The sequence below is a fragment of the Watersipora subatra genome, chromosome 3 (genome assembly GCF_963576615.1).
Source record: "Watersipora subatra chromosome 3, tzWatSuba1.1, whole genome shotgun sequence".
Classification (NCBI taxonomy): domain Eukaryota; kingdom Metazoa; phylum Bryozoa; class Gymnolaemata; order Cheilostomatida; family Watersiporidae; genus Watersipora; species Watersipora subatra.
In genome coordinates, this window is record NC_088710.1 from 68332082 (window position 1) to 68352931 (window position 20850).

The 20850-nt window shown below is 37.5% G+C and overlaps 1 protein-coding gene across 2 annotated transcripts; it reads right to left on the reverse strand.

The window, feature by feature from the left end:
• Positions 1-570: 570 nt before the first annotated feature.
• LOC137391167 (uncharacterized) lies at positions 571-20343 on the reverse strand. 2 transcript variants are annotated; one of them, XM_068077542.1, is made up of 9 exons: positions 20273-20343; positions 19563-19715; positions 16410-16649; positions 12964-13053; positions 9744-9965; positions 7303-7527; positions 4194-4268; positions 3418-3606; positions 571-1894 (listed from the first exon to the last, which is right to left on the reverse strand). In XM_068077542.1, the coding sequence occupies exons 1-9, from the start codon at positions 20313-20315 to the stop codon at positions 1626-1628; spliced, it is 1506 nt and encodes a 501-aa protein (XP_067933643.1). In that variant the 5' UTR covers positions 20316-20343; the 3' UTR covers positions 571-1625. The 2 variants fall into 2 exon arrangements, with proteins under 2 accessions (XP_067933643.1, XP_067933644.1); XM_068077543.1 differs by lacking the exon at positions 571-1894 and adding an exon at positions 2537-2656.
• Positions 20344-20850: the final 507 nt, after the last annotated feature.

Consider the following 20850-nt stretch of genomic DNA (forward strand, 5'->3'; position numbering starts at 1 on the left):
TGAACTATAACATTACCGGTCATGTTAGAGTTGTCGTCACCGCTAGGAGCTAATAACTACCATAACGTATGTTTAGGGCTAATATACACGTACGTACATAATATTGGAGATGCACAATTATTAATAGCGCCATTAAAAACATTTTTGACAGATCTAAATCTTTATAATGCTTAATCATTGTACAATATTTCAGTTTCTTCATTGGCCCACCTTAAAAATTTTGTTAATTAATTAACATGTAACCAATGATATACAGCCCAAATTGGGCTGTATATCATTGATGTAACTCTGTTTTAAACTAGACAAGTTGATCAAATAGGTAGGTTAGCTATGGATGACAACATGAGAGGAACTTTGGCGCACGCTACTATGGATGATCTAGAGCACTAGAGGTCTCCAGAGCTACTGCATAACTACGAATGACTACATACATTCGTGTCACTATGTCTAATCGCTTATCATTTGGGAGGCCCGAATGGGCAAGCCAATGTTTCTGCCAGACATGTAATTATTGTTCATTTCATTTGAAACAATGTAGAGCAACTACCAAGTATGACAACCATGAGTAAATGAGGTGGCTGAATTAACATCATTTATTAACAAATATGATTTATTTCGAAAAAAAAAAATCTGGCTAAAAATGTGGGTAGTCAATTACAGAACAGAATACAAGGATAGTGTGAATCATAAGATGTACAGACAGGTAAATTTACAAACAGCTCTGCATGTAAGTTAGCAGCTTCCATTTATCTGGCACCCACTAGCAGAATTGCAAATGGGCTAGAACACTGCTGCCACATTCCGGGATCAGACACAGTTCTCGTCATAAAATAAAAGTAAAAGGAAAAATTGAGCTAAACGCAGATAGTAGTATAATGTTATGTAAGATATTATGAAAAATATAAAAATGTTATATAATTATAACTAAAACAATAGAAAAACGCGTGTTCAAAAAAGCAACAGCACCGCATCCCATTCTCATGTATGAAAAACTAAATTAATGGAAAAACACAAAACAGCAAAAAGTGAGTGTTTACCAAAATTGCTAAACAAGTGTTTGTACACTATCGAATGAGCTTCCAGTAAAATGATAAAAACCTGGTATTTAATCAAAGCTACATGAGCTTGGCTCACAGTTCGTATTGCACTTCAAATAAACAACAATTTTTTACAAGAGCTTATAATTTTAGCTATCAGGAACAATGGAGCATCTGACACAGCATGTTAATGTATCTACATACACTCATGACGCAGCATGTCAATGTACATACATACAATCATGACACGGCATGTTAATATACATACATACAATGATGACACAGCATATCAATGTGCATACATACACTCATGACACAGCATATCAATGTGCATACATACACTCATGACGCAGCATGTCAATGTACATACATACATACAATGATGACACAGCATATCAATGTGCATACATACCTACAATCATGACACAACATGTCAATGTGCATATATCGTTTTAATTAGCAGCTGTTTATGAGAAAATGACTTATCATCAGACATGTTGATACTTAGTCTGTCAATCCTTGAAGAGCTGCTAATTTATGGATTTATCTGAAACCCTCCCTTTATTGACCCCCTTTCGTTGCTACAACTCAGCTAAAAGCAAGCTTATGAGAAGCATTCGAAACTTGGTAAACATTATCTACCGTACCACGACGCCTGGCGAATATGTTAGTGAGGTTGCTAGTTCGTGAGGAAGCAGTCAGCTGCTTCATGGCGGCAGCGTAATCGTTAACAAAAGTGTTATTAAATACCACGATATCTATGATCTCTAGGCAATTTCTTGAGCTCTGTTTCATATAGTCAACTATAGCAGAGATCAATGCTGGAGCCATGATATTTGTGGAGTTTCCTTGCAGTCCTGCAAACAAATGAGATTTTTATCATTTTAATTTAAACACTTGTTGTAATGGGAGTTGTGCACACTTGCCCCCACTTTTATTAGAGATTCTAAAGATTTATTAGACATTCTAAATTCACCAGCCGATTCAGATACCGATCCGATATATTGCTTCTTATTGAAAAATAATCCGATTCAGATCTTTTGTGTTGCATAGATAACTGTTCATTCTATTATAGAAAATATAAATATTAATGTATTTATTTGTTTGTATTTATGGAAAAAAATGTATATATACTACATTCCTAAACTAAAATATATATATATTCACATACTGACATACCATGCATGTACTAACAAAACAGTCTATGTTTCTTGTAATTTGTAATTAATAATAGTAATTACTGTTAGTGGTACAGCTTTCTTGGATAATGAAGTCTCCCTTCTATTGCTGAACGAACTGCTGCACCTGTACAAGTTTAAAACAAATCAATGTTTTTTTTAATTACTGTTAGTCATTCAACTCTCTCAGTGAGAAGTCTCCTTTTTTATCACTATCAATGTAGCTAGTCGTACTGAAGGAGGACTCACTTGCCACAGATGATGGAGGTCAGGCTAAATACCGACAAGCCACTTTGGTTATTTTGTATGATACATTGTATCGTCAGGATCGAGAGAGATAACTTTATGCATCGTCTGATCAAATTACTTTCACAATGCTAGTAAATAGAAATATTACAATGCATTCTGGTTTCCCTTCTTTGTTATCTTGTTTGTGGTTGGCTGCAATAAATCCCATCGCTGTAATTAGGATATACTACACTTTGTGATCAAGTCCTGAATAAAGCAAAAAGGTTCCTCAGCTGTGTTGATGTTGATCAGGCTATAGACATGAACTAAATAATGTGGCAGACCTGGAATTCATTAGGTAAGAGTAAGAAACATGCAGCTGATGATCATTATTAGTGTAGCAGACTAAAATACTGTTTTCTGCTAAATAGTTGATTTGTAAAAAGTGTTTGAAGTCTCAGATTTTTCAAGAAAAGATTGGCCGATCCCGATACTTAACACCCATATTAGCACCGATACCGATACCAAAATCGGAACAACTCTAATATTACCATTTCAAAACCTTAAGCTTTCAATTTCTATGCGTATGTGATAAGCACTGATTCTGGTGTTAGCGCTGAGTTTGACGACTAAGAAGGAACACACACTTTCATTGCTTTCTAATTCTATCTCATTTTTCAAGCAATACTATGCACTGCTGCCTATATGGAAAAGGATTATTAAAGTTTGGCGATCAGAGAAATCTTGATGAAATACAAACACAATACTTCGTCTTAATTTTAATGTTATCTAGTCAGACTGATCCGCATCGTAACACGCTAGCTGTAACACTTGTGTCATGCAAGCACAAACACGAGATTCTTCTGTGTAGTGGTAATCATGACAAACCCAGCAGGTACATCATGCACAGGCATGGCTAAAAGCAATTCAGCAGGAATAGTCGGAAGGACTTACAATGAAGCTATAACGCTCACCTGTGCCAAGAGCGGGGAATGCAATGGATGCGACCTTGAGAGTCGAACAATGACGAAGGCAGAGCTGGATGCATTGTCTGATAACGTCGGTATTTCTCATACTGATCTGCCTGCCAAATCGTATTCCGAAGATATAGCGCGCTGGCAAATTGGGAGCTGTTGTAATGACTATACTTCCAGAGTTGTGTGCTAGAAATAATATTACAACAGGGTGTAATGAAAATGAACAACTCTGTAATTCGCAAACATAAAAATCACTAGCTAAAAGCGGCTAAAAGATTGCAGATTACAAAGATATGCCTAGAGTCGTAAGAATAGTACATTGCGAAATTAACAAAACTATAACCTTGGCTAGTGAAGTGGTGTACAACTCATCAGCTGGTTAACTAGTGACTAGCTGACCATAGGTGACAACCAGTTGGCAATAGTTTATAATGGGCTGACAATAGCTAACGACTAGCTGACAATAGTTAACAACTAACTGACAATAGTTAACAATTAGCTGACAATAGTAAACGAGTAGCTGATAATAGTTAACAATTAGTCAACTAGTGACAGCAGTTAAAAATTGCTTTCGCTTGTTTGAGAAGGCTGCTTGAACATCCTCAGAAAGCACATGGGGCATATTGCTCATCGTACATCAATGACAAACTGTTATAAAATACTAGACAATTATATCACTCGACAGATAATTTAAGAAACTTGTATCTGAAGCAAGCTCGTAACATATTACTAAAATGTAACATATTACTAAAATGTTACATTAGTATTATTACCTGTGAGAGTTTCCAGGTCTTGTAATTTATCAGCTGAAAGATAGCACTTGCTGGCAAGGGCTAGCTTAGCCTGCCCTACAATGATTAGACATTTCTTATGAGCAAAAGCTAAATTAGTTTACTGCTTCCGCTCCAATGTGTGCAAAAACATGAGAGCATAGTCAGAAAAGCTGCTCAGCTGTGGACAAAAGACACCCAAGCTGACGCCCAAGTAGGAGTAAAAATAATGGACATCTGTTTGTTTTATAGATTGTGTGAAGAACCGAGTAAGCATTGCCTCAACATTTCTGTGACTGCCTTGGGCATTGGTTTTTGAGCACTCTGGTTACCCTGAGTGGTGATTCATGGACAGCCGGCCTGTCCTCTGCACTGGTTGCCTTGGGTGGTCTGATGACGATGACCAATGATAGCAAATGCTCTTGGGTCACCAAATTTTGTTTGTTTCTGGTCATTCTCTCTGTCTTGATTTAGTTTAGTTCTAGAGTCTAAGCAAACAAGACTTACCTTCGACATATTTACAACTGTTTTTACAAATAACGAATAGAATAAAAAATATGACACTAGTATGCTAGTAAAGTGATTACGGAGGCACAAGGTTAGTGAAACAGATGTTATATATAATATGTCATTTTGCTTGATACTCTGTACTATTTGTCAGTTGTTCTGCATGCTATATGTTTTTACACGATGCTTTATATATTCTATGTTTTTACTTTATGTAGTGATATTCCACTAATTAGAATGCTTTAAGCAATTGTATAAGTTTCACGATCTACATATCTTAAAATAGACCAGGAAGCCATAAATCCAGACTTATCACACTAGTATCTAGCAAAACTCTACAGATTGTCCAATCGCATGCTAGCCTCACTGCGTGAAAACACAAGTCATTAATGGGTTCATCTTACCATAGTTTCAACTATATATACGTTAAAGGTCCAGTTGGGTCATATTTAGGTGAAGCGATCTTTTAACACCATGTTGTTAAGCAGTGTCTTCCATGTAGAACCACTCAACTTTTGGTTATTTGAAGCATCAGTTTTCCTGTAACTGGCTATATTGCACATGCATCTCTGGTAAATAGCATTGGTCGAAACCAGTCATTTGATGAGAGAAAAGAACTGTTTGTTATCGTTGAGAGCAGCTGACCAATGAATGATTAATGTTGTGGGTGTCTGACCAATGAATGATTAATGTTGAGGGCAGCTGACCAATGAATGATTAATGTTGAGGGCAGCTGACCAATGAATGATTAATGTTGAGGGTGTCTGACCAATGAATGATTAATGTTGAGGGCAGCTGACCAATGAATTATTATTGTTGAGGGCAGCTGACCAATGAATGATTAATGTTGAGGGTGTTTGACCAATGAATGATTAATGTTGAGGGCAGCTGACCAATGAATAATTAATGTTGAGGGCAGCTGACCAATGAATGATTAATGTTGAGGGCAGCTGATCAATGAATGATTAATGTTGAGGGTGTCTGACCAATGAATGATTAATGTTGAGGGCAGCTGACCAATGAATGATTAATGTTGAGGGCAGCTGACCAATGAATGATTAATGTTGAGGGTGTCTGACCAATGATTAATGTTGAGGGCAGCTGACCAATGAATTATTATTGTTGAGGGCAGCTGACCAATGAATGATTAATGTTGAGGGTGTCTGACCAATGAATGATTAATGTTGAGGACAGCTGACCAATGAATGATTAATGTTGAGGGCAGCTGACCAATGAATGATTAATGTTGAGGGCAGCTGACCAATGAATGATTAATGTTGAGGGTGTCTGACCAATGAATGATTAATGTTGAGGGCAGCTGACCAATGAATGATTAATGTTGAGGGCAGCTGACCAATGAATGATTAATGTTGAGGGCAGCTGACCAATGAATGATTAATGTTGAGGGCAGCTGACCAATGAATGATTAATGTTGAGGGCAGCTGACCAATGAATGATTAATGTTGAGGGTGTCTGACCAATGAATGATTAATGTTGAGGGCAGCTGACCAATGAATGATTAATGTTGAGGGCAGCTGACCAATGAATGATTAATGTTGAGGGCAGCTGACCAATGAATGATTAATGTTGAGGGTGTCTGACCAATGAATGATTAATGTTGAGGGCAGCTGACCAATGAATGATTAATGTTGAGGGCAGCTGACCAATGAATGATTAATGTTGAGGGCAGCTGACCAATGAATGATTAATGTTGAGGGCAGCTGACCAATGAATGATTAATGTTGAGGGCAGCTGACCAATGAATGATTAATGTTGAGGGTGTCTGACCAATGAATGATTAATGTTGAGGGCGTCTGACCAATGAATTATTATTGTTGAGGGCAGCTGACCAATGACCTATTTTTGTTGAGGGCAGCTGGCCAATGAACTATTATTGTTGAGGGCAGCTGACCAATGAATTAACAGTTTTTGATCCTTACATATACAATGATCGTGGAAAAAGTCATATTTAAGTTATCTTATTAAGATAAAACTGAATAATTTTGAGGCAGATACAATACTACCTTCGCTTACATCTCTTTTAATTGTTTCTAGTAATATCACTCTTTTAATGAGTTTGTAGACTTCTAAAACTTGAAATATTTTAGCAATGCGTGGGAAGTTGCTATCAAAGGTCAAATCCTGTGCAAGTTTCCCTACACATTAACGATGCCTGCACGAATGTACCAATAAAAGGTTTTGCACATACTGCTAACAAAAATCTTCTCCGAAAATAGACCGCGATTAGTTGAAGCCTTTAGGAACACCGACTAGCATGTAGTAAACAATAACACGCAATTCTTTTCACATGTAGACATTTAGCAAGCCATTTCCAAATATACATGTACACGCACATTTTAGACAGTTTCAACAAAACTGATGCTTCAAATGCCCTGAAATTTGGTAGCCTTGTACCTAAGTAAATGGCTGTCAGCTACTTAACTACCTATAATGACAAAGCTTTGTATTTGTCCTTGGCCCGCCTTATTGTCTATGTACAGAAAACTATTCTTGATTAAAATAAAGTTGTCTCCCCATATCCATTTTGTAAAATATGCAGATTTTGTGGCTGTCCCAGCGCCTTTAGCAGAATGTAGTTACCAACCTCCGCTGTGTACAAGCACATCAGCCCTGTGCTCACTGATGTCACCATAGATAAGTCTGATTATCGTATTGTTCACTTGAATGCAACTATGCAGCTGTACGATGGGAAGATGAGATATCATTTTTAAATATGACTCTCCCTTATCTTGTTTATTCTCCAAATCTTCGACTGCAGGTTCTATGGGGTTGACACTCTCATAAAGGTGAGATTCCTCACTCTCTGAGACTACAAGCACAATTAGGAAATGGGGGGACTATCAATAGCAAATCAGGTTGTCAGAGAAGATGAGTGATCCTGTCTCTTGGCTAGTGACTAGACTTGGTTTTCTACTGAGATTTATGGACAAGTGTTAAGGCTGTTTCATACTATGTCGTCATATGTCGACGTTGTCCTCTTGGCAATTATTCATCGACTATGCACAACAAACTGCAGACATCGATGAGGCAATGCGAATACTTTGAGATAAAATAGCAGCTGTCAAACTTTCCAAATAGTTGGCCAAGCATCCAAAACAGGATGTGCAATGTGTATCCCTTCAGCGATGGTGATTGGCCATCGCAGATTGCTCGATCCACAATTTCTTTAATGACTCAACGAAATAGGCTGACTGTCTAATAGTTGCTAGAAAAAACTCTGCAGGCTGATTGTAGGGAAACAGGGAGGGTTGATGGTAACTAGTAAAGAGTTGAAATAAAACAAACACTCTACAATAACGATTGCGTCCATATCCCACTATACATAGCATGACAGTTGTCCATATGGAAAGCACATACCTATATGTGTCAACTGAGAGCAACGTAAGAGCAGAAGTGATAGTTGAGTTAAAAGAGGCTTGATACTTGAGCACCGGTATGACAGCTGAGAACAAGTATGGCCGCTAAAGACATGCGTAACAGTTAGCTAAGGATAATTGTGACAGCTATGCACAAGTATGACAACTGAGAACAGGTGTAACAGCCAAGAAAAAGTGTGACAGCTGTTCATAAGCATCAAATTAAAAGAAAGATAGTCAGAAAAAGACAGGTGTGGCAGATTTTGAAAAGTGTGGCAGATGTTGACAAGTGTTACAGATGTTGATGAGTGCAGCAGCTGAGGACAAGTGTGGCAGCGGAGGACAAGTGTGGCAGCGGAGGACAAGTGTGGCAGCGGAGGACAAGTGTGGCAGTGAAGGACATGTGTGGCAGTGAACAACAAGTGTGGAAGCGGAGGACAAGTGTGGCAGCGGAGGACAAGTGTGGCAGCGGAGGACAAGTGTGGCAGTGAACAACAAGTGTGGAAGCGGAGGACAAGTGTGGCAGCAGAGGACAAGTGTGGCAGCGGAGGACAAGCGTGGCAGCAAAGGACAAGTGTGGCAGCGGAGGACAAGTGTGGCAGGTAAACTGAGGTGTAATAACTGAGCAAAAGCAAGAAAGGTGAAAATAAACCTGAAAACTGAAAATTACTTTGACAGGCAAGAGTTGCAACAATTGTTAAGAGAACTAAACAAAAAGGTTAACGCTATAGCTAGGAATTGAGCATGACAAATATTTTAGCAGAATCTATGATTTAACATCTCACAACTTCAAAACAAAATAGTTTTGGTACAGCAAGAGGAATAAAGATGGCTACATATGTTACTTACTTTCTCGATCTACATCACAGGATACGAGAAGGATAATGTTACTTACCCATAACCTTTACGCGAATGATTCCATAAAAATATCAAAGTTTTTGTGTAAGGAGACTAGGTAAGATTTACTAAGCGAGCTCTTATATGCTATATCTGATTGTTATAACATATAATAAAATATTTATCAATCAACGCTTATTGTTTTATAGAAACATCCCAGCATCACTAAATACTAAATACAAACTCATTGACATACAAACTGACATTTGTAAGGAAAATGCTTAAAATTTAAAACGCCAAGATTTTAGAAGATGCGTGTTTGTGGCAGGAATAGATTCCTGTCATTTAACGACTAGAAATGGAGCAAAATATCATTTGCAGTGTTTAAATACTATGTTGACCAATCAGAGAACCTTTTAGGTAATTACTCATGACAGCTCAAATTAAATTATTTCAGTAATGAGAGGCTTTTAAAAACCACATGCTGTTTTTTGTTCATGATCATAGCGAGATTAAACTACATTATTTTAATAGAAAACAGGTTAAAATAAGCTTGCTTGTCATGGGCAAGTATTAAAATTTACGGACATATGTAAGTAAAACCAATCCTTTATTAGCTTGATATTATTCGGATGGGTGCACAAATGTTTTAGTAATGTGTGCCTAATGAGCTTTTTCTAATTACATGTAGTTAGAATTTGTGAGTTGGCACTCTCCCTAGCATTTCTTGCAATAACAGTAATGCATGGTTTATCCAACATCCATTTAATTATATTTGCACAAAACAGTTGCACTGACGACAGGCTTACATGTACACTTGTGTTATATTTACCACGCCTAGGCTGAGTAGGTTGAATCTCGTGAGAGACGTTTTTCTCATTTATAGATGAATCAAAGGCTACGTATGAGTCATCATCATTTAGAGTTGGAGAGCAGCTAACTGCACCCTGAACTTCCTTCTTCTCAATGCTGCCGCCATCTATGTCAACATAAGATGCGCTGTCGAGGTCAAAGTTGAGAGTGTACGCGGTGGTTGTTGGACTCGGGGGCTGAACTAAAAACAAAATCTGGAAGCTTAATCCGAATCCTTAACCTGCCAATAGAGGTCCTGAAATCCAGGTTTGCTGGTAGTCATCAAACTTGCTAAACAGAGCTTGCTATAGCTTGCAAAAGAAGAATAAACATTCTATATGAAAAGAATACCAACTCGAGGTTAAATGGTTCAATAAAGAATCTCACTAACAACTAACAAATTACTAGCAACTCCATGTACAAGGCGCACCACAAATGTCTGTCAAAACTGGAGGACAACTTGCATCGTAGCAAAAACAATTTCGCGTATGGCTTAATAAAGTCTACCATTTTCATGCAACAAATTGTGCTGCAAATATGGCATGAGTTCCATCGTTTGGAGCACAGGCTATTGAACAACTCAACCATCTGTTGAAACGTCAACAATGCAAAGGTTTGTGGGAGTAAGTAAATTTTTCAACATGCCTACGAAAAATCATATTAACATGTATTACGTGACGAGTGAGAGTCAGAAAACCGCAGGTTACGTAGACTACAATAGGAAGGTGCATGTTGGAATTACATCACTAAATAGAACAAGAGAGAAGACATGAGTAGTGTTTCTCTTAGTCCCATACAACACAGCAGTACATTTGAGCAGATTAAACATTAACAGGAAAATGATCATCCCGGTTAAACACAAACATATATTTCTGTCATTTCTGTCCTAATAAATAAACACTATACTATGTGAATTCTGATAAGGCGATCTTCAGACTGACTCATCATCTACATAATATTTGAAGACCCCAATGGAAAAACCAGTGATGTCACACTTTTGCAGTTTCGAGCAAGTCATTTTTTAAGATTTGAGACTGGATCACGCAATCAAAATACAGCTTATGACAAATATACGTAGGTTTATTGACAGATACATAGTTTGGCGCTTATAAAATAATATTTTAAACTCAGAATATTGGTTTTTTGTAATTCAGTGGTCAAAAATGGACATGCATGTTGGCAATGGGCATCACCTATTTTTCCATTTGAATGTACTAAAAAGGTTTTGCTCAATAAAAAATTATATTTTTTTTAACTTTAAACAATGTTTAACTATAATATAAGTACTGTAACACAACCAGTAATTATTAGCAGTTTAAAGTTTTACTACAATGTCTAAATTTCATCACTATCTGCTGTCACAACATCACTGGTTGTAAAATTGTCAAAATATGGTTGATTCTCTAGTTTGCAAAATTGTTTAAGGACCTGCCAATCTTGGTATTTACCTTTGCTGACTGGCAATCGACTGATGGTAATGATAGTTGATTGAGTTCAATGAGGAAGCTTAAACGTTTTTTTAATGGAACTCTCGATGTAACTGCCATTTCACGATTCTATATAAAACACCATGAGCTTGCTTTCCGTATTCGCAGCTTTCACTTGACGTATAGGCCTAGTTTTCATTGGGCAAGTTGTCTAGTACATCTGTTTAAGATATTCTGTGTTATTAAAGGACTTTGAGCTGTTAAGATAAATTGTATTAAAGGGTTAAGGATTTTTTCGAGCATTTCGAAACATCTTTACCCAATTAGACGATAGATCTACATCTGACTTGCAACTCACTGCAGTCATGTCTCAATCACATTCTATGTAAGAATATTCACACATTGAATAGCTTATTGTGATCTTGTTAAAAAATGTTTTCTCATGCACAAGCCAATGAAAATAGTGAATGAGTGTGTAGTTTTTGTTCGGTGCAGTGTATCCATCACAGAACGAATTTAACTGCACTACTTCGGGACCTATGTGACTTACAATGGGGCCTTCTTCTCTCTACTTTACACAAAGTTATTAGCAAAGATAAATAATCGTATTGGATTCTTTGTAGTGTAAAATTGATTAAAATCAGTTAGCAACTTCTGCCTGTCATCTGCACGCAATTAAAAATCATGTTTACCGTTTGCATAAGCAATTTTCTCCTGTTGTGTGGCTAGAAACCTTTTGCTTTCTAGCTTTCTTTTGTGCACTACCATATTTTCTTTGTTTTTCTAGGCTTTTCAGTTTATTCTGAAGACTCGATCTATCTCCAGATGACATCATTATTAATAATAATTTAATGAACAAGCACTCGTTACGTTACGCACCGATCGTTTCTGCTAGCTAAGCAACATTAAACAATGCAAGACCGCATTAAAGAGCAAAACGATCTTTGATTGGTTAGCTATTGGACTTAGCCAATTTTTCCATATTACGGCTTGGACATCTCCTGTTTATTCATTTGAGCATGAAATTTAAACACAGTTTTTCAAAGGATAACACTGGTTTTTCCAAATTTTTAACTCACCATACACTTCTACAGTGCCAAAACTACAGGTACGTAGCAATAACTCCAAAAAAAACAAAATGTGACATCACTGGTTTTTCCATTGTGGTCTTCATTTGTTATTAAAGTTAATGTACTAGCTCCTATCAGCTGTGTTAACTATTGCTGCTTTGTGACTCTGTCTATTGTGAATGTCTTCTGAGTGGATCGACATTTCATATCCTTTAAGACATCTATGGATTTTTTCAATTGGCCACATGATTTCTTGGCAAATCTGACAATGTATTCAACAGCATAGCCTATGACAATGTTTGACTTTTGTCGAAAATCTGTCATACAATGAAACGTCACACATCCAAAAGCTGTCATACAATGAGATATCACACGCTCAAAAGCTGTCATACGATGAGGTATTACATGTCAAAACTCAGTCATATGATGTATTACATGTCAAAAATCAGTCATATGATGAGGTGTTACATGTCAAAAAACTCATACGATGAGGTGTTACATGTCAAAAATCAGTCATATGATGTATTACAAGTCAAAAATCAGTCATATGTGTTACATGTCAAAGGCCAGTCATATGATGAGGTGATACATGTTTGTAGCTCAAGATCAAAAGTCAAAGAACACAAAGCACACATTATATAACACGCCAAATACAACAGAGGAAGGGAAGGCAGGGAGGACCACAGATACATGTAAGACCTACTATCGACGAGTGCTTTAGAGAACATCTGTGTGCGGACAGTGAGTGCTGGCCCAATCGCATGAGTCGGTGTCTGACACACTCTTTCAGCATCTAGAAAAGGCCAAAGACAGATTGTCTGTATACCAAACATCAGTGCGAGTCGTCTCTCTACTTATCAATGAGCTAAAGAGTTCACTCACTGTTCTGCACACTATGTGTGAGGTATCAACTTGGTCAACTGTTGTATAGAGATAGTTAGTCAACTGACATTGTTAGCATGATAAGGATAGGCCAGCCGACATTGTTGGCATGATAAGGATTGGCCGTGCTGATATGCTAGTAAGATAAGAATTGGTCAGCAGTTCATTGTTATCGTGGCACTGGTTGGTTAACTGATAATATTATCATGATAAGGATTGGTGAACTCGTGTTTACAACTTCAGCAAATAAAACATCTCATAAAATTCAATTGTACTATTCTAATTCTAAAATCGAATCTCTACTATCAATCACCTTAAACAACATACAAATATTTTAACATAATTTAAAATTAGAGTAAATATTTAGCTTTAGCACACACCTAAAATAATTTCTAGCATGCAGAAATCAATGCGGTTTTAAAAGTAAAAGTGAAGATTAGTAAAAATTAGGAAAAAACCTGCAAAAATATTAAAATAATACATTGTATATAAACTAAATCTGTTTACACTTCAGCTAGCATAAGTTAGGCCACATAATTCTATCACCACATCCGTGTCAACAGCTAAGTCTCCCTGAGCATAAACTTGTGTTCCTAAGTCTCTATGGTAAAGCAACAGTGAGACATCTTTTAATAGATTATTACTTCATTAGGCAGTTTTTATTAAACATAATTTAATTGTTTCCATTACGCTCTTTACATTGTTTTATTTAATGTATCTGCTTTAATGCTTTATGTAACTACATACAAAATTTATTGAGTACTCAAAGGAATTTAGATGGCGCAATGAATTAGTGAGTGTACTTTTTCACTCCTAACCTACACTGGTTTTAACATATGAAGGAGATCTTAGAACAAATGAAATTCATATGTCCAGGTTTAGCTGTACTGTGATGATACAGTTGAATCTCGACTTACAAAATTAAATCCATTTCAATATTTGCCTTTTATGTTGAACTGTCGTATGCTGGAGCAAATATTCTTTTAAGAATACATCGTTATTGGTTCACTTTATTGTGTTGCTCAGAATCTATTGATGATTATTTCAGGTAATATATAGTATACTGTTAAAGCAAACGTGTCACTTGTGTAACTAACTATGCAGAAAAGTAAATTAAAAAGTAAATAAAAAACTAAATGTAAAAAAATTTAATTATTTGCAGGAAACCAGATAAATAAAGTGCTAGCCAATAAAAAGAAGTCTAAAGTTTAGCTTTGTCAGAACAGGAGACGGAAGGTGCACAGGTAGATGATGTGATGGAGAACAGAGCCGGTTAACTTAGGCTAAATTAAATTAGCATAATTTATTTTGGTAGATTTTCTTTGATACTTTTTAATTTTATCCTATTCTATCATCAATTATCATGACAACCGTTTAGACTCTTCAGATTTTATTTTTCCCATCAATTTCACTCTTTTCCTTTTGGTAACTACTAGCTACCAACTACTAGCAACTTCAGATATTAGTTACAGAATTGATCCACAGATGTTTGCTGATGTCTTTCTGTTATTCGCTTTGACAATTCTAAAAATGTATTGTTTTTGATAATTTTTTCATTATGAGTAGTTTTAATAATAACAAGCATTGCTTTCTACATTTTTTCAGCAGTTTTATTAGCCATACTAGCCTTTTTAGACCCAGATTGGAAATTAAAAAACGAAGATAAGAAACACTGTTTAATATTATTTGAGGAATATAGCACTAAACTACAATGTTTCGAATATTATATGTTGAAAATTACTTGGCATGTTGAGACAAATACTAGCTCCAATTATATGTTGTACGAGGGGCGATCGTAAAGTTCCAGGAATTGTCTCAGTACACAAAAACCGTTAATCGTAATTACCTAATTTAAACTGTCCCCTTCAAAGTAATCGCCTGAGCTTGCTATGCACTTGTCCCATCTGTGTTTCCACTGATCCATGCAATGCTGGAAATCACTTTCTGTAAGGCTTCGGAGTTGTCTCGTCACATTTTCTTGAATAGTTGGTATGTCGTCAAATCTTTCACCTTTCATTGTCAATTTGATTTTGGGGAATAGGTAGAAGTCACATGGTGCTAAATCAGGTGAATAAGGGAGATGGTTAAGCACAGTCGCCTTATTTTTTGCCAAATACTGACGTACCATCAATGAGGTGTGAGCCGGAGCATTGTCATGGTGTAGGTACCAGTCACCTGAGAGCCACAAATCTCGACGTTTCCTTCTGATACTGTCTGTAAGTCTTATCAAAATGTTTTTGTACACATGCTGATTCACAGTTTGACCATGTGGCAGAAATTCAGAGTGTACCACACCTCTAATGTCGAAAAATGTTATCAGCAGCGTTTTTACATTTGAGCGAGACATTCTAGCTTTTTTAGGCCTAGGAGAGCCAGGGGATTTCCATTGAGAACTTTGTGATTTGGTCTCTGGGTCATATCCATAAACCCAACTTTCATCCCTAGTCACAACTTTTGAAATAAAGTCAGGATCTTGTGTTAAAGCATCTTTTAGTTCGATACAACAGCTAACTCTTTTTTCTTTTTGGTCGTCAGTGAGCAGTTTGGGTACCATCTTTGCAGAGATCCTTCTCATGCCTAAATCTTCAGTGAGAATAAGATGACATGTACCATAAGAAAGCCCACTTTCTGCTGATATTTCCCGTATAGTCAATCGCCTATCTCCCATCACCTGCTGCCTCACAAGGTCTGTGGCAGTTGTGGTCCTTGAAGTTGCCGGTCTGCCCATGCGGTCATCATCTTTAGTACTTGTTCTTCCCTCTCTAAATCTTTTGTGCTATTCATAACAGGCTGTTTTCTTAAGGGCAGAGTCTCCATAAGCTGTCCGTAACATTTGGAGCGTCTCAGCACAGGACTTTCCAAGTTTTACACAAAATTTTACACAAACGCGTTGCTCTTCTACTTCATTCATTTTCGAAAAATCCGACGAACGATAAATAATGACCTTGACATTACCTACTATAACTTCATTGCGGGTGCTTTGACAAGCGTAAAACTTTGGCTATGGGGAAATCCCGTGCTGCTTAGCAACATGGAACAATCAAAACAACTGCACATGGTCTTATATTTGACTAGGAAAACGATTCCGGAAACTTTATGATCACCCCTCGTATGTCAACAAAATTCACAGGTTGAGGTAATGATATGTTAAGGCTCAGCTATATACTAAGGCTTTCGTTTCAATTCTAGGTACAATCCTAGTAAAGCTCGGAGTCACTATTGCTGTTCGAGCTTATTACCAGTGAACACTGTAAGGGTTCAACCAACCTGGTCGATCTTTGAAAGTGAGGATAACTCCAAACACGCCAGCTCCACCTGATGGTTGGCAGCTTTCCAAGGGTCCAAACTGTCCAAAAAACTGTTTGATCATCCTATGGCTGAGTTCATGCTCGCTGCTGACAAGTACTTGGGCACACCGCCTCGTGTCAAGCAGACTTAACCGAATCTGTGAACTGGGGTCAGTCTCGTCCAGCAGTTGTACGGGGTCTTGCACAATCCTTAGGGCATCTGCAACAGACACCAGTTACTGAGATTATTTCTCCTATCCCAACTACATTGGCTATGAACTAAGAAAGAGGAAGCTAGCTACCAAATACGCAGAGAAAAGTTATCAATTGGAAGCTAAACCTCGGTCATTACCCTGCTCCTGAGATACAACCAGACTTAAATGCAGGTTCGTGGTTGTACTGAGATAAAATTTCAACAAAATTTATGTACATAATTGGAGTGCATGTATGCTTTTCTTATAATTTGCAAATTTAGTTTATTCTCTTCAATATTTAGTTTGCAACATTGAGTGCGCTACACTTATACGTGTAGTCTCCAACTTTGGGATTGTATTGATCGGGTATGGTGATGGTATGTATTGATCAGGGTGATGGTATGTATTGATCAGGGTGATGGAATGTATTGGTCGGGTATGGTGATGGTATGTATTGGTCGGGTATGGTGATGGTATGTATTGGTGATCGTAACTGATTTGAGGTTGGTCATGTGTTAAACCATGTTAACCTTCAGATCCTGTTATTAAGTGTGGATCGTCACTGGTCAAATGGCTGTTCAAAGGAAGATTCACAGTTATAATGAAGTCAATTAATATATGTCACTACTGCAAAGTATGACGATGCATGCACTAAAGCAAAAGGTTCTGTTTTATATCTGCAAAAAGTCTTAAACTGACAAGGAATCAACAGATGATGGCACTGAACTCTCTTAGTCAGTAGCAGAGTACGATGAGCGATTGACTTGGGGATTATGTAGAACCAAGATGGACGTCGAATTAAAGCGACAGCCCAAGTCTGAGAATGTAATGTGATGAAAATCAAAGTGAATGGAGAGATCTTTCACCGTGTGGGACATTGGCAATTGTGAAGCAGCGGTGAGAGAATGGGCAACCAGAATGTACGATTAAGTGTTTGATGGAGTCACTATAGCTGAGCAAGTTTCATACCTGGCCAACATGTTTAGGGTTAAGTTATAACTAAATATATGTGAATAAACTAGAATTGAAATTTGTTTCACACTACAATTAAAACCCATTGTAATTAACAAATGTAATGATAGCATACTAATGTTGTTCTTGAAATAAAAACAACTGTAAAGGTTTGTTGACTCGTGTAGTTGTTGTTAATGCTAACTGTCCAGTTGTATGCTTCCGTTGCCATCAGTATGCTAGTATGTGAATACGTCTGATCACGAAGTTACATATTTGAGCACATTGCTGAGCGATGAGAATCTACATGTACATTCAGGTGGTGCTACAAGAGAAATCACATAACACAAGTTTTGAGAGCAGCTTTTCTCAACTTCCAAAACAATCAATGCAAACCATAACTGCTAAGATTATGGTTAAGATTGATCACATGCATGATGAAGATTTTCCCCAATTTTCCTTATTCCGAAGAGGGATGGCTCTAAAGCCTGGTTCCCATACACGCCGCAAGCACCGGCGACAGCACCGCAGGTCTATCAGTGGTGAAATGTGACCGCCGGTAGTTGCCAGCAGTCAACGCAAGAGTTCAGCGCTGTTCAACTTTTGCGAAGAGCCGCAGGCAAAACCTTTCCAAAATACACTCTACAGGCGAAGGTCAGCTTTTTCGAAACGGCATGGAGAGCGAACATTTTTAGTGCGACTAATAGCAATGCAGCTTTATGTGAACAGAAGCCGCTGAGCCTAGCGTCACAAGTGTTTTGCTGCGCGAGATTACCACCGGGGTCTCGCAGCCGATATGGGAACCAGGCTTGAGTGAGTGATTTGAAATCTGAACAAGTTAGACCTGTGCATGGGTTATTATGGCATCCCTATCCATGCTAAACATCAGAAATACTTGTGCTTTGTGTTTGAAGAAAAGGTTTATTAGTACACATGAGTTCTCCCAAGTTGTCTTAATTCAGTGCTGTTTCTCTTTGCTAAAATTATACAGAATAGGAGTTGTCACATGTGCAAAATTGAAGCTGTGCATGGTTCAAGCAATGGCCTTCAGGAATGATGTTCCTGGCCTTTGGTTGACCACTACAACCATTGCAAAACATGCAACTAAGCAGAATGCCTCTAACTGGATATGGTTTTGCGTATATAAAGCGGGTTTTATGGAGTTTGCTCCTCATAGCTTGAGAGCTGCTTCTATGTCCAAGGCGATGAGAAATCCAGCCCACGTTGATGGCATTTTTTAAACTGAAGGTTGGTCTTCTAGTTCTGTGTTTGCAAAGTTTTACAACTATCTTGTTAGAGAATAAGTCAGTCAGCAATGCCTTAGTTGCGTGATATGTTTAGGTGTGTAAAATACATTGCTATAACAAGTACAAATCCTGCTAGGTTGATGTATATGAAACACTGATGCTATGCATAAACATGTAAATATAGACCGTGAAACTGACATAAGATGCAGCTTTAGAATCTCAGTTCATAGCTGATGTAGTAGGGGAGATAATTAAAAAAATAAATGAGTCAGTCAAAACTTGATTAGAATTATTTCGACTATGACAACGACCTAACACCCTTCTGTTTGAATGTTCGTTTAAGTTCATCATGCACTTTTTTTCATCTACCGCATCTCTAAGTAAGTGGTTCTTTATAATTTTTTTGTTTTTCAATCTATTTCAGTGCAACTAGGCCTACTACAAAAGAGTGATGGTTTTCCTCGCTTGGCTGATAGCTAGCTCCCACTCTCCCAGTTCATACCTACCTCTGTTAACGTAGTCAAAATAACTCTAATCAAACTTGGACTGTGTATTATTTAATTTTTGCATTATGTTCTGGCCACAAACATATATTCTTCAAAACAGAAATGATAGTGAAGATATCCACTAGCTGCCGTTAATATTCTACCTAGAGTGAGGTTTGCACACTACTGCCCACATCCACTAGGTTACAATTTCTGAATAAACTTGCAACCCCTATTAGTTACGTGTTAATATTACCTGCCGCTGGAAATTCTATCACAAATGAAGCGGATCTGTAGTTCCACATAGCGTGGAGAGGCGTGTTAGACTGCGCGTGGTATGGGGGCTTTGAGAAATGATATGAGAGCTCACTGGCTACACAGTCTGATGGATACTCATACACCTCCAGAACTACAACAGTCACCAAGGAACTCACCTTTACTCACCACAACAAAAAACTTCAGGTTGTGATGTGTATCTAAATAGAGACTTCCTGAGGCTATACATACTGTATATACCAATGACAGGATGCAGTATAGCAACTTCTCATTGATTGGGCTCACTATTGCTATCTTGTGGGATACTGTAAGCGGGTGATTGCCAAAATATTTCTTTGCCTGCCACTAATTCCTTACGAACACCATTAACCTCTAACTGATACCACTGACCCCTTACGAATGACACATCGACCCCTTGCTGACACCACTAACACCTTACTAATACCACTGACCCCTTACTGATATCAGTGGCCCTTATTGATACTACTGACCCTTATTGATACCACTGACCCCTTATTGATACTACTGACTTCTTACTGATACCACTGACCCCCTTATTGATACCACTGACCCCTTACTGATACCACTGACCCTTACTGATACCACTGACTCTCTATCAATACCTGAATGGAGGAAATGAAAAGCTTTTATGATCAAATACAAATAGTATTAACTATAAACAGTACGAACCTGTAGTGCTAGGGGAGGTAACCCCTTGGCTGCTGTCACTCATTCTTTGTTTGTTGATAGCACTTGGAGCTAGTATAATATAACATTTGCAGTTACAGATGTCAATATACTTTAACACAACTGAATACATCAAAAGGTCAAAACTAATAATATCATCCAGTAAAATGAAGTGAAGGCAATGCATGACAACACGCCGCAACAACTTACCGACTTGCTTTGTACCTCGACTAACAAGTAGTGATTTCCGCTAATAAGGAAACATTTATGGCTATAGTGCATGTTTTATATATTACAACACAATAACTATTGTATGAAAATGATTTGCAGATAGATGCTTCGTGCCGGCAAGATAGACATTTGGCTATGATAAATCTTGACTGTGTAATATCTCACTGCCACAGCAGATGCAAGAATAAGAAACCATCACAATTGCTGTGAAGAAGGAATAGAAAGAAGAAAGAATAGAACGAAGGCATTTCCCTTTCACAGTTATTCCTATGCCTGTGTTTCAATCTACTTAATATCATTAATAACCATAAATAACTCACAAATCAATACTAATTGCGCTAACATTGGTA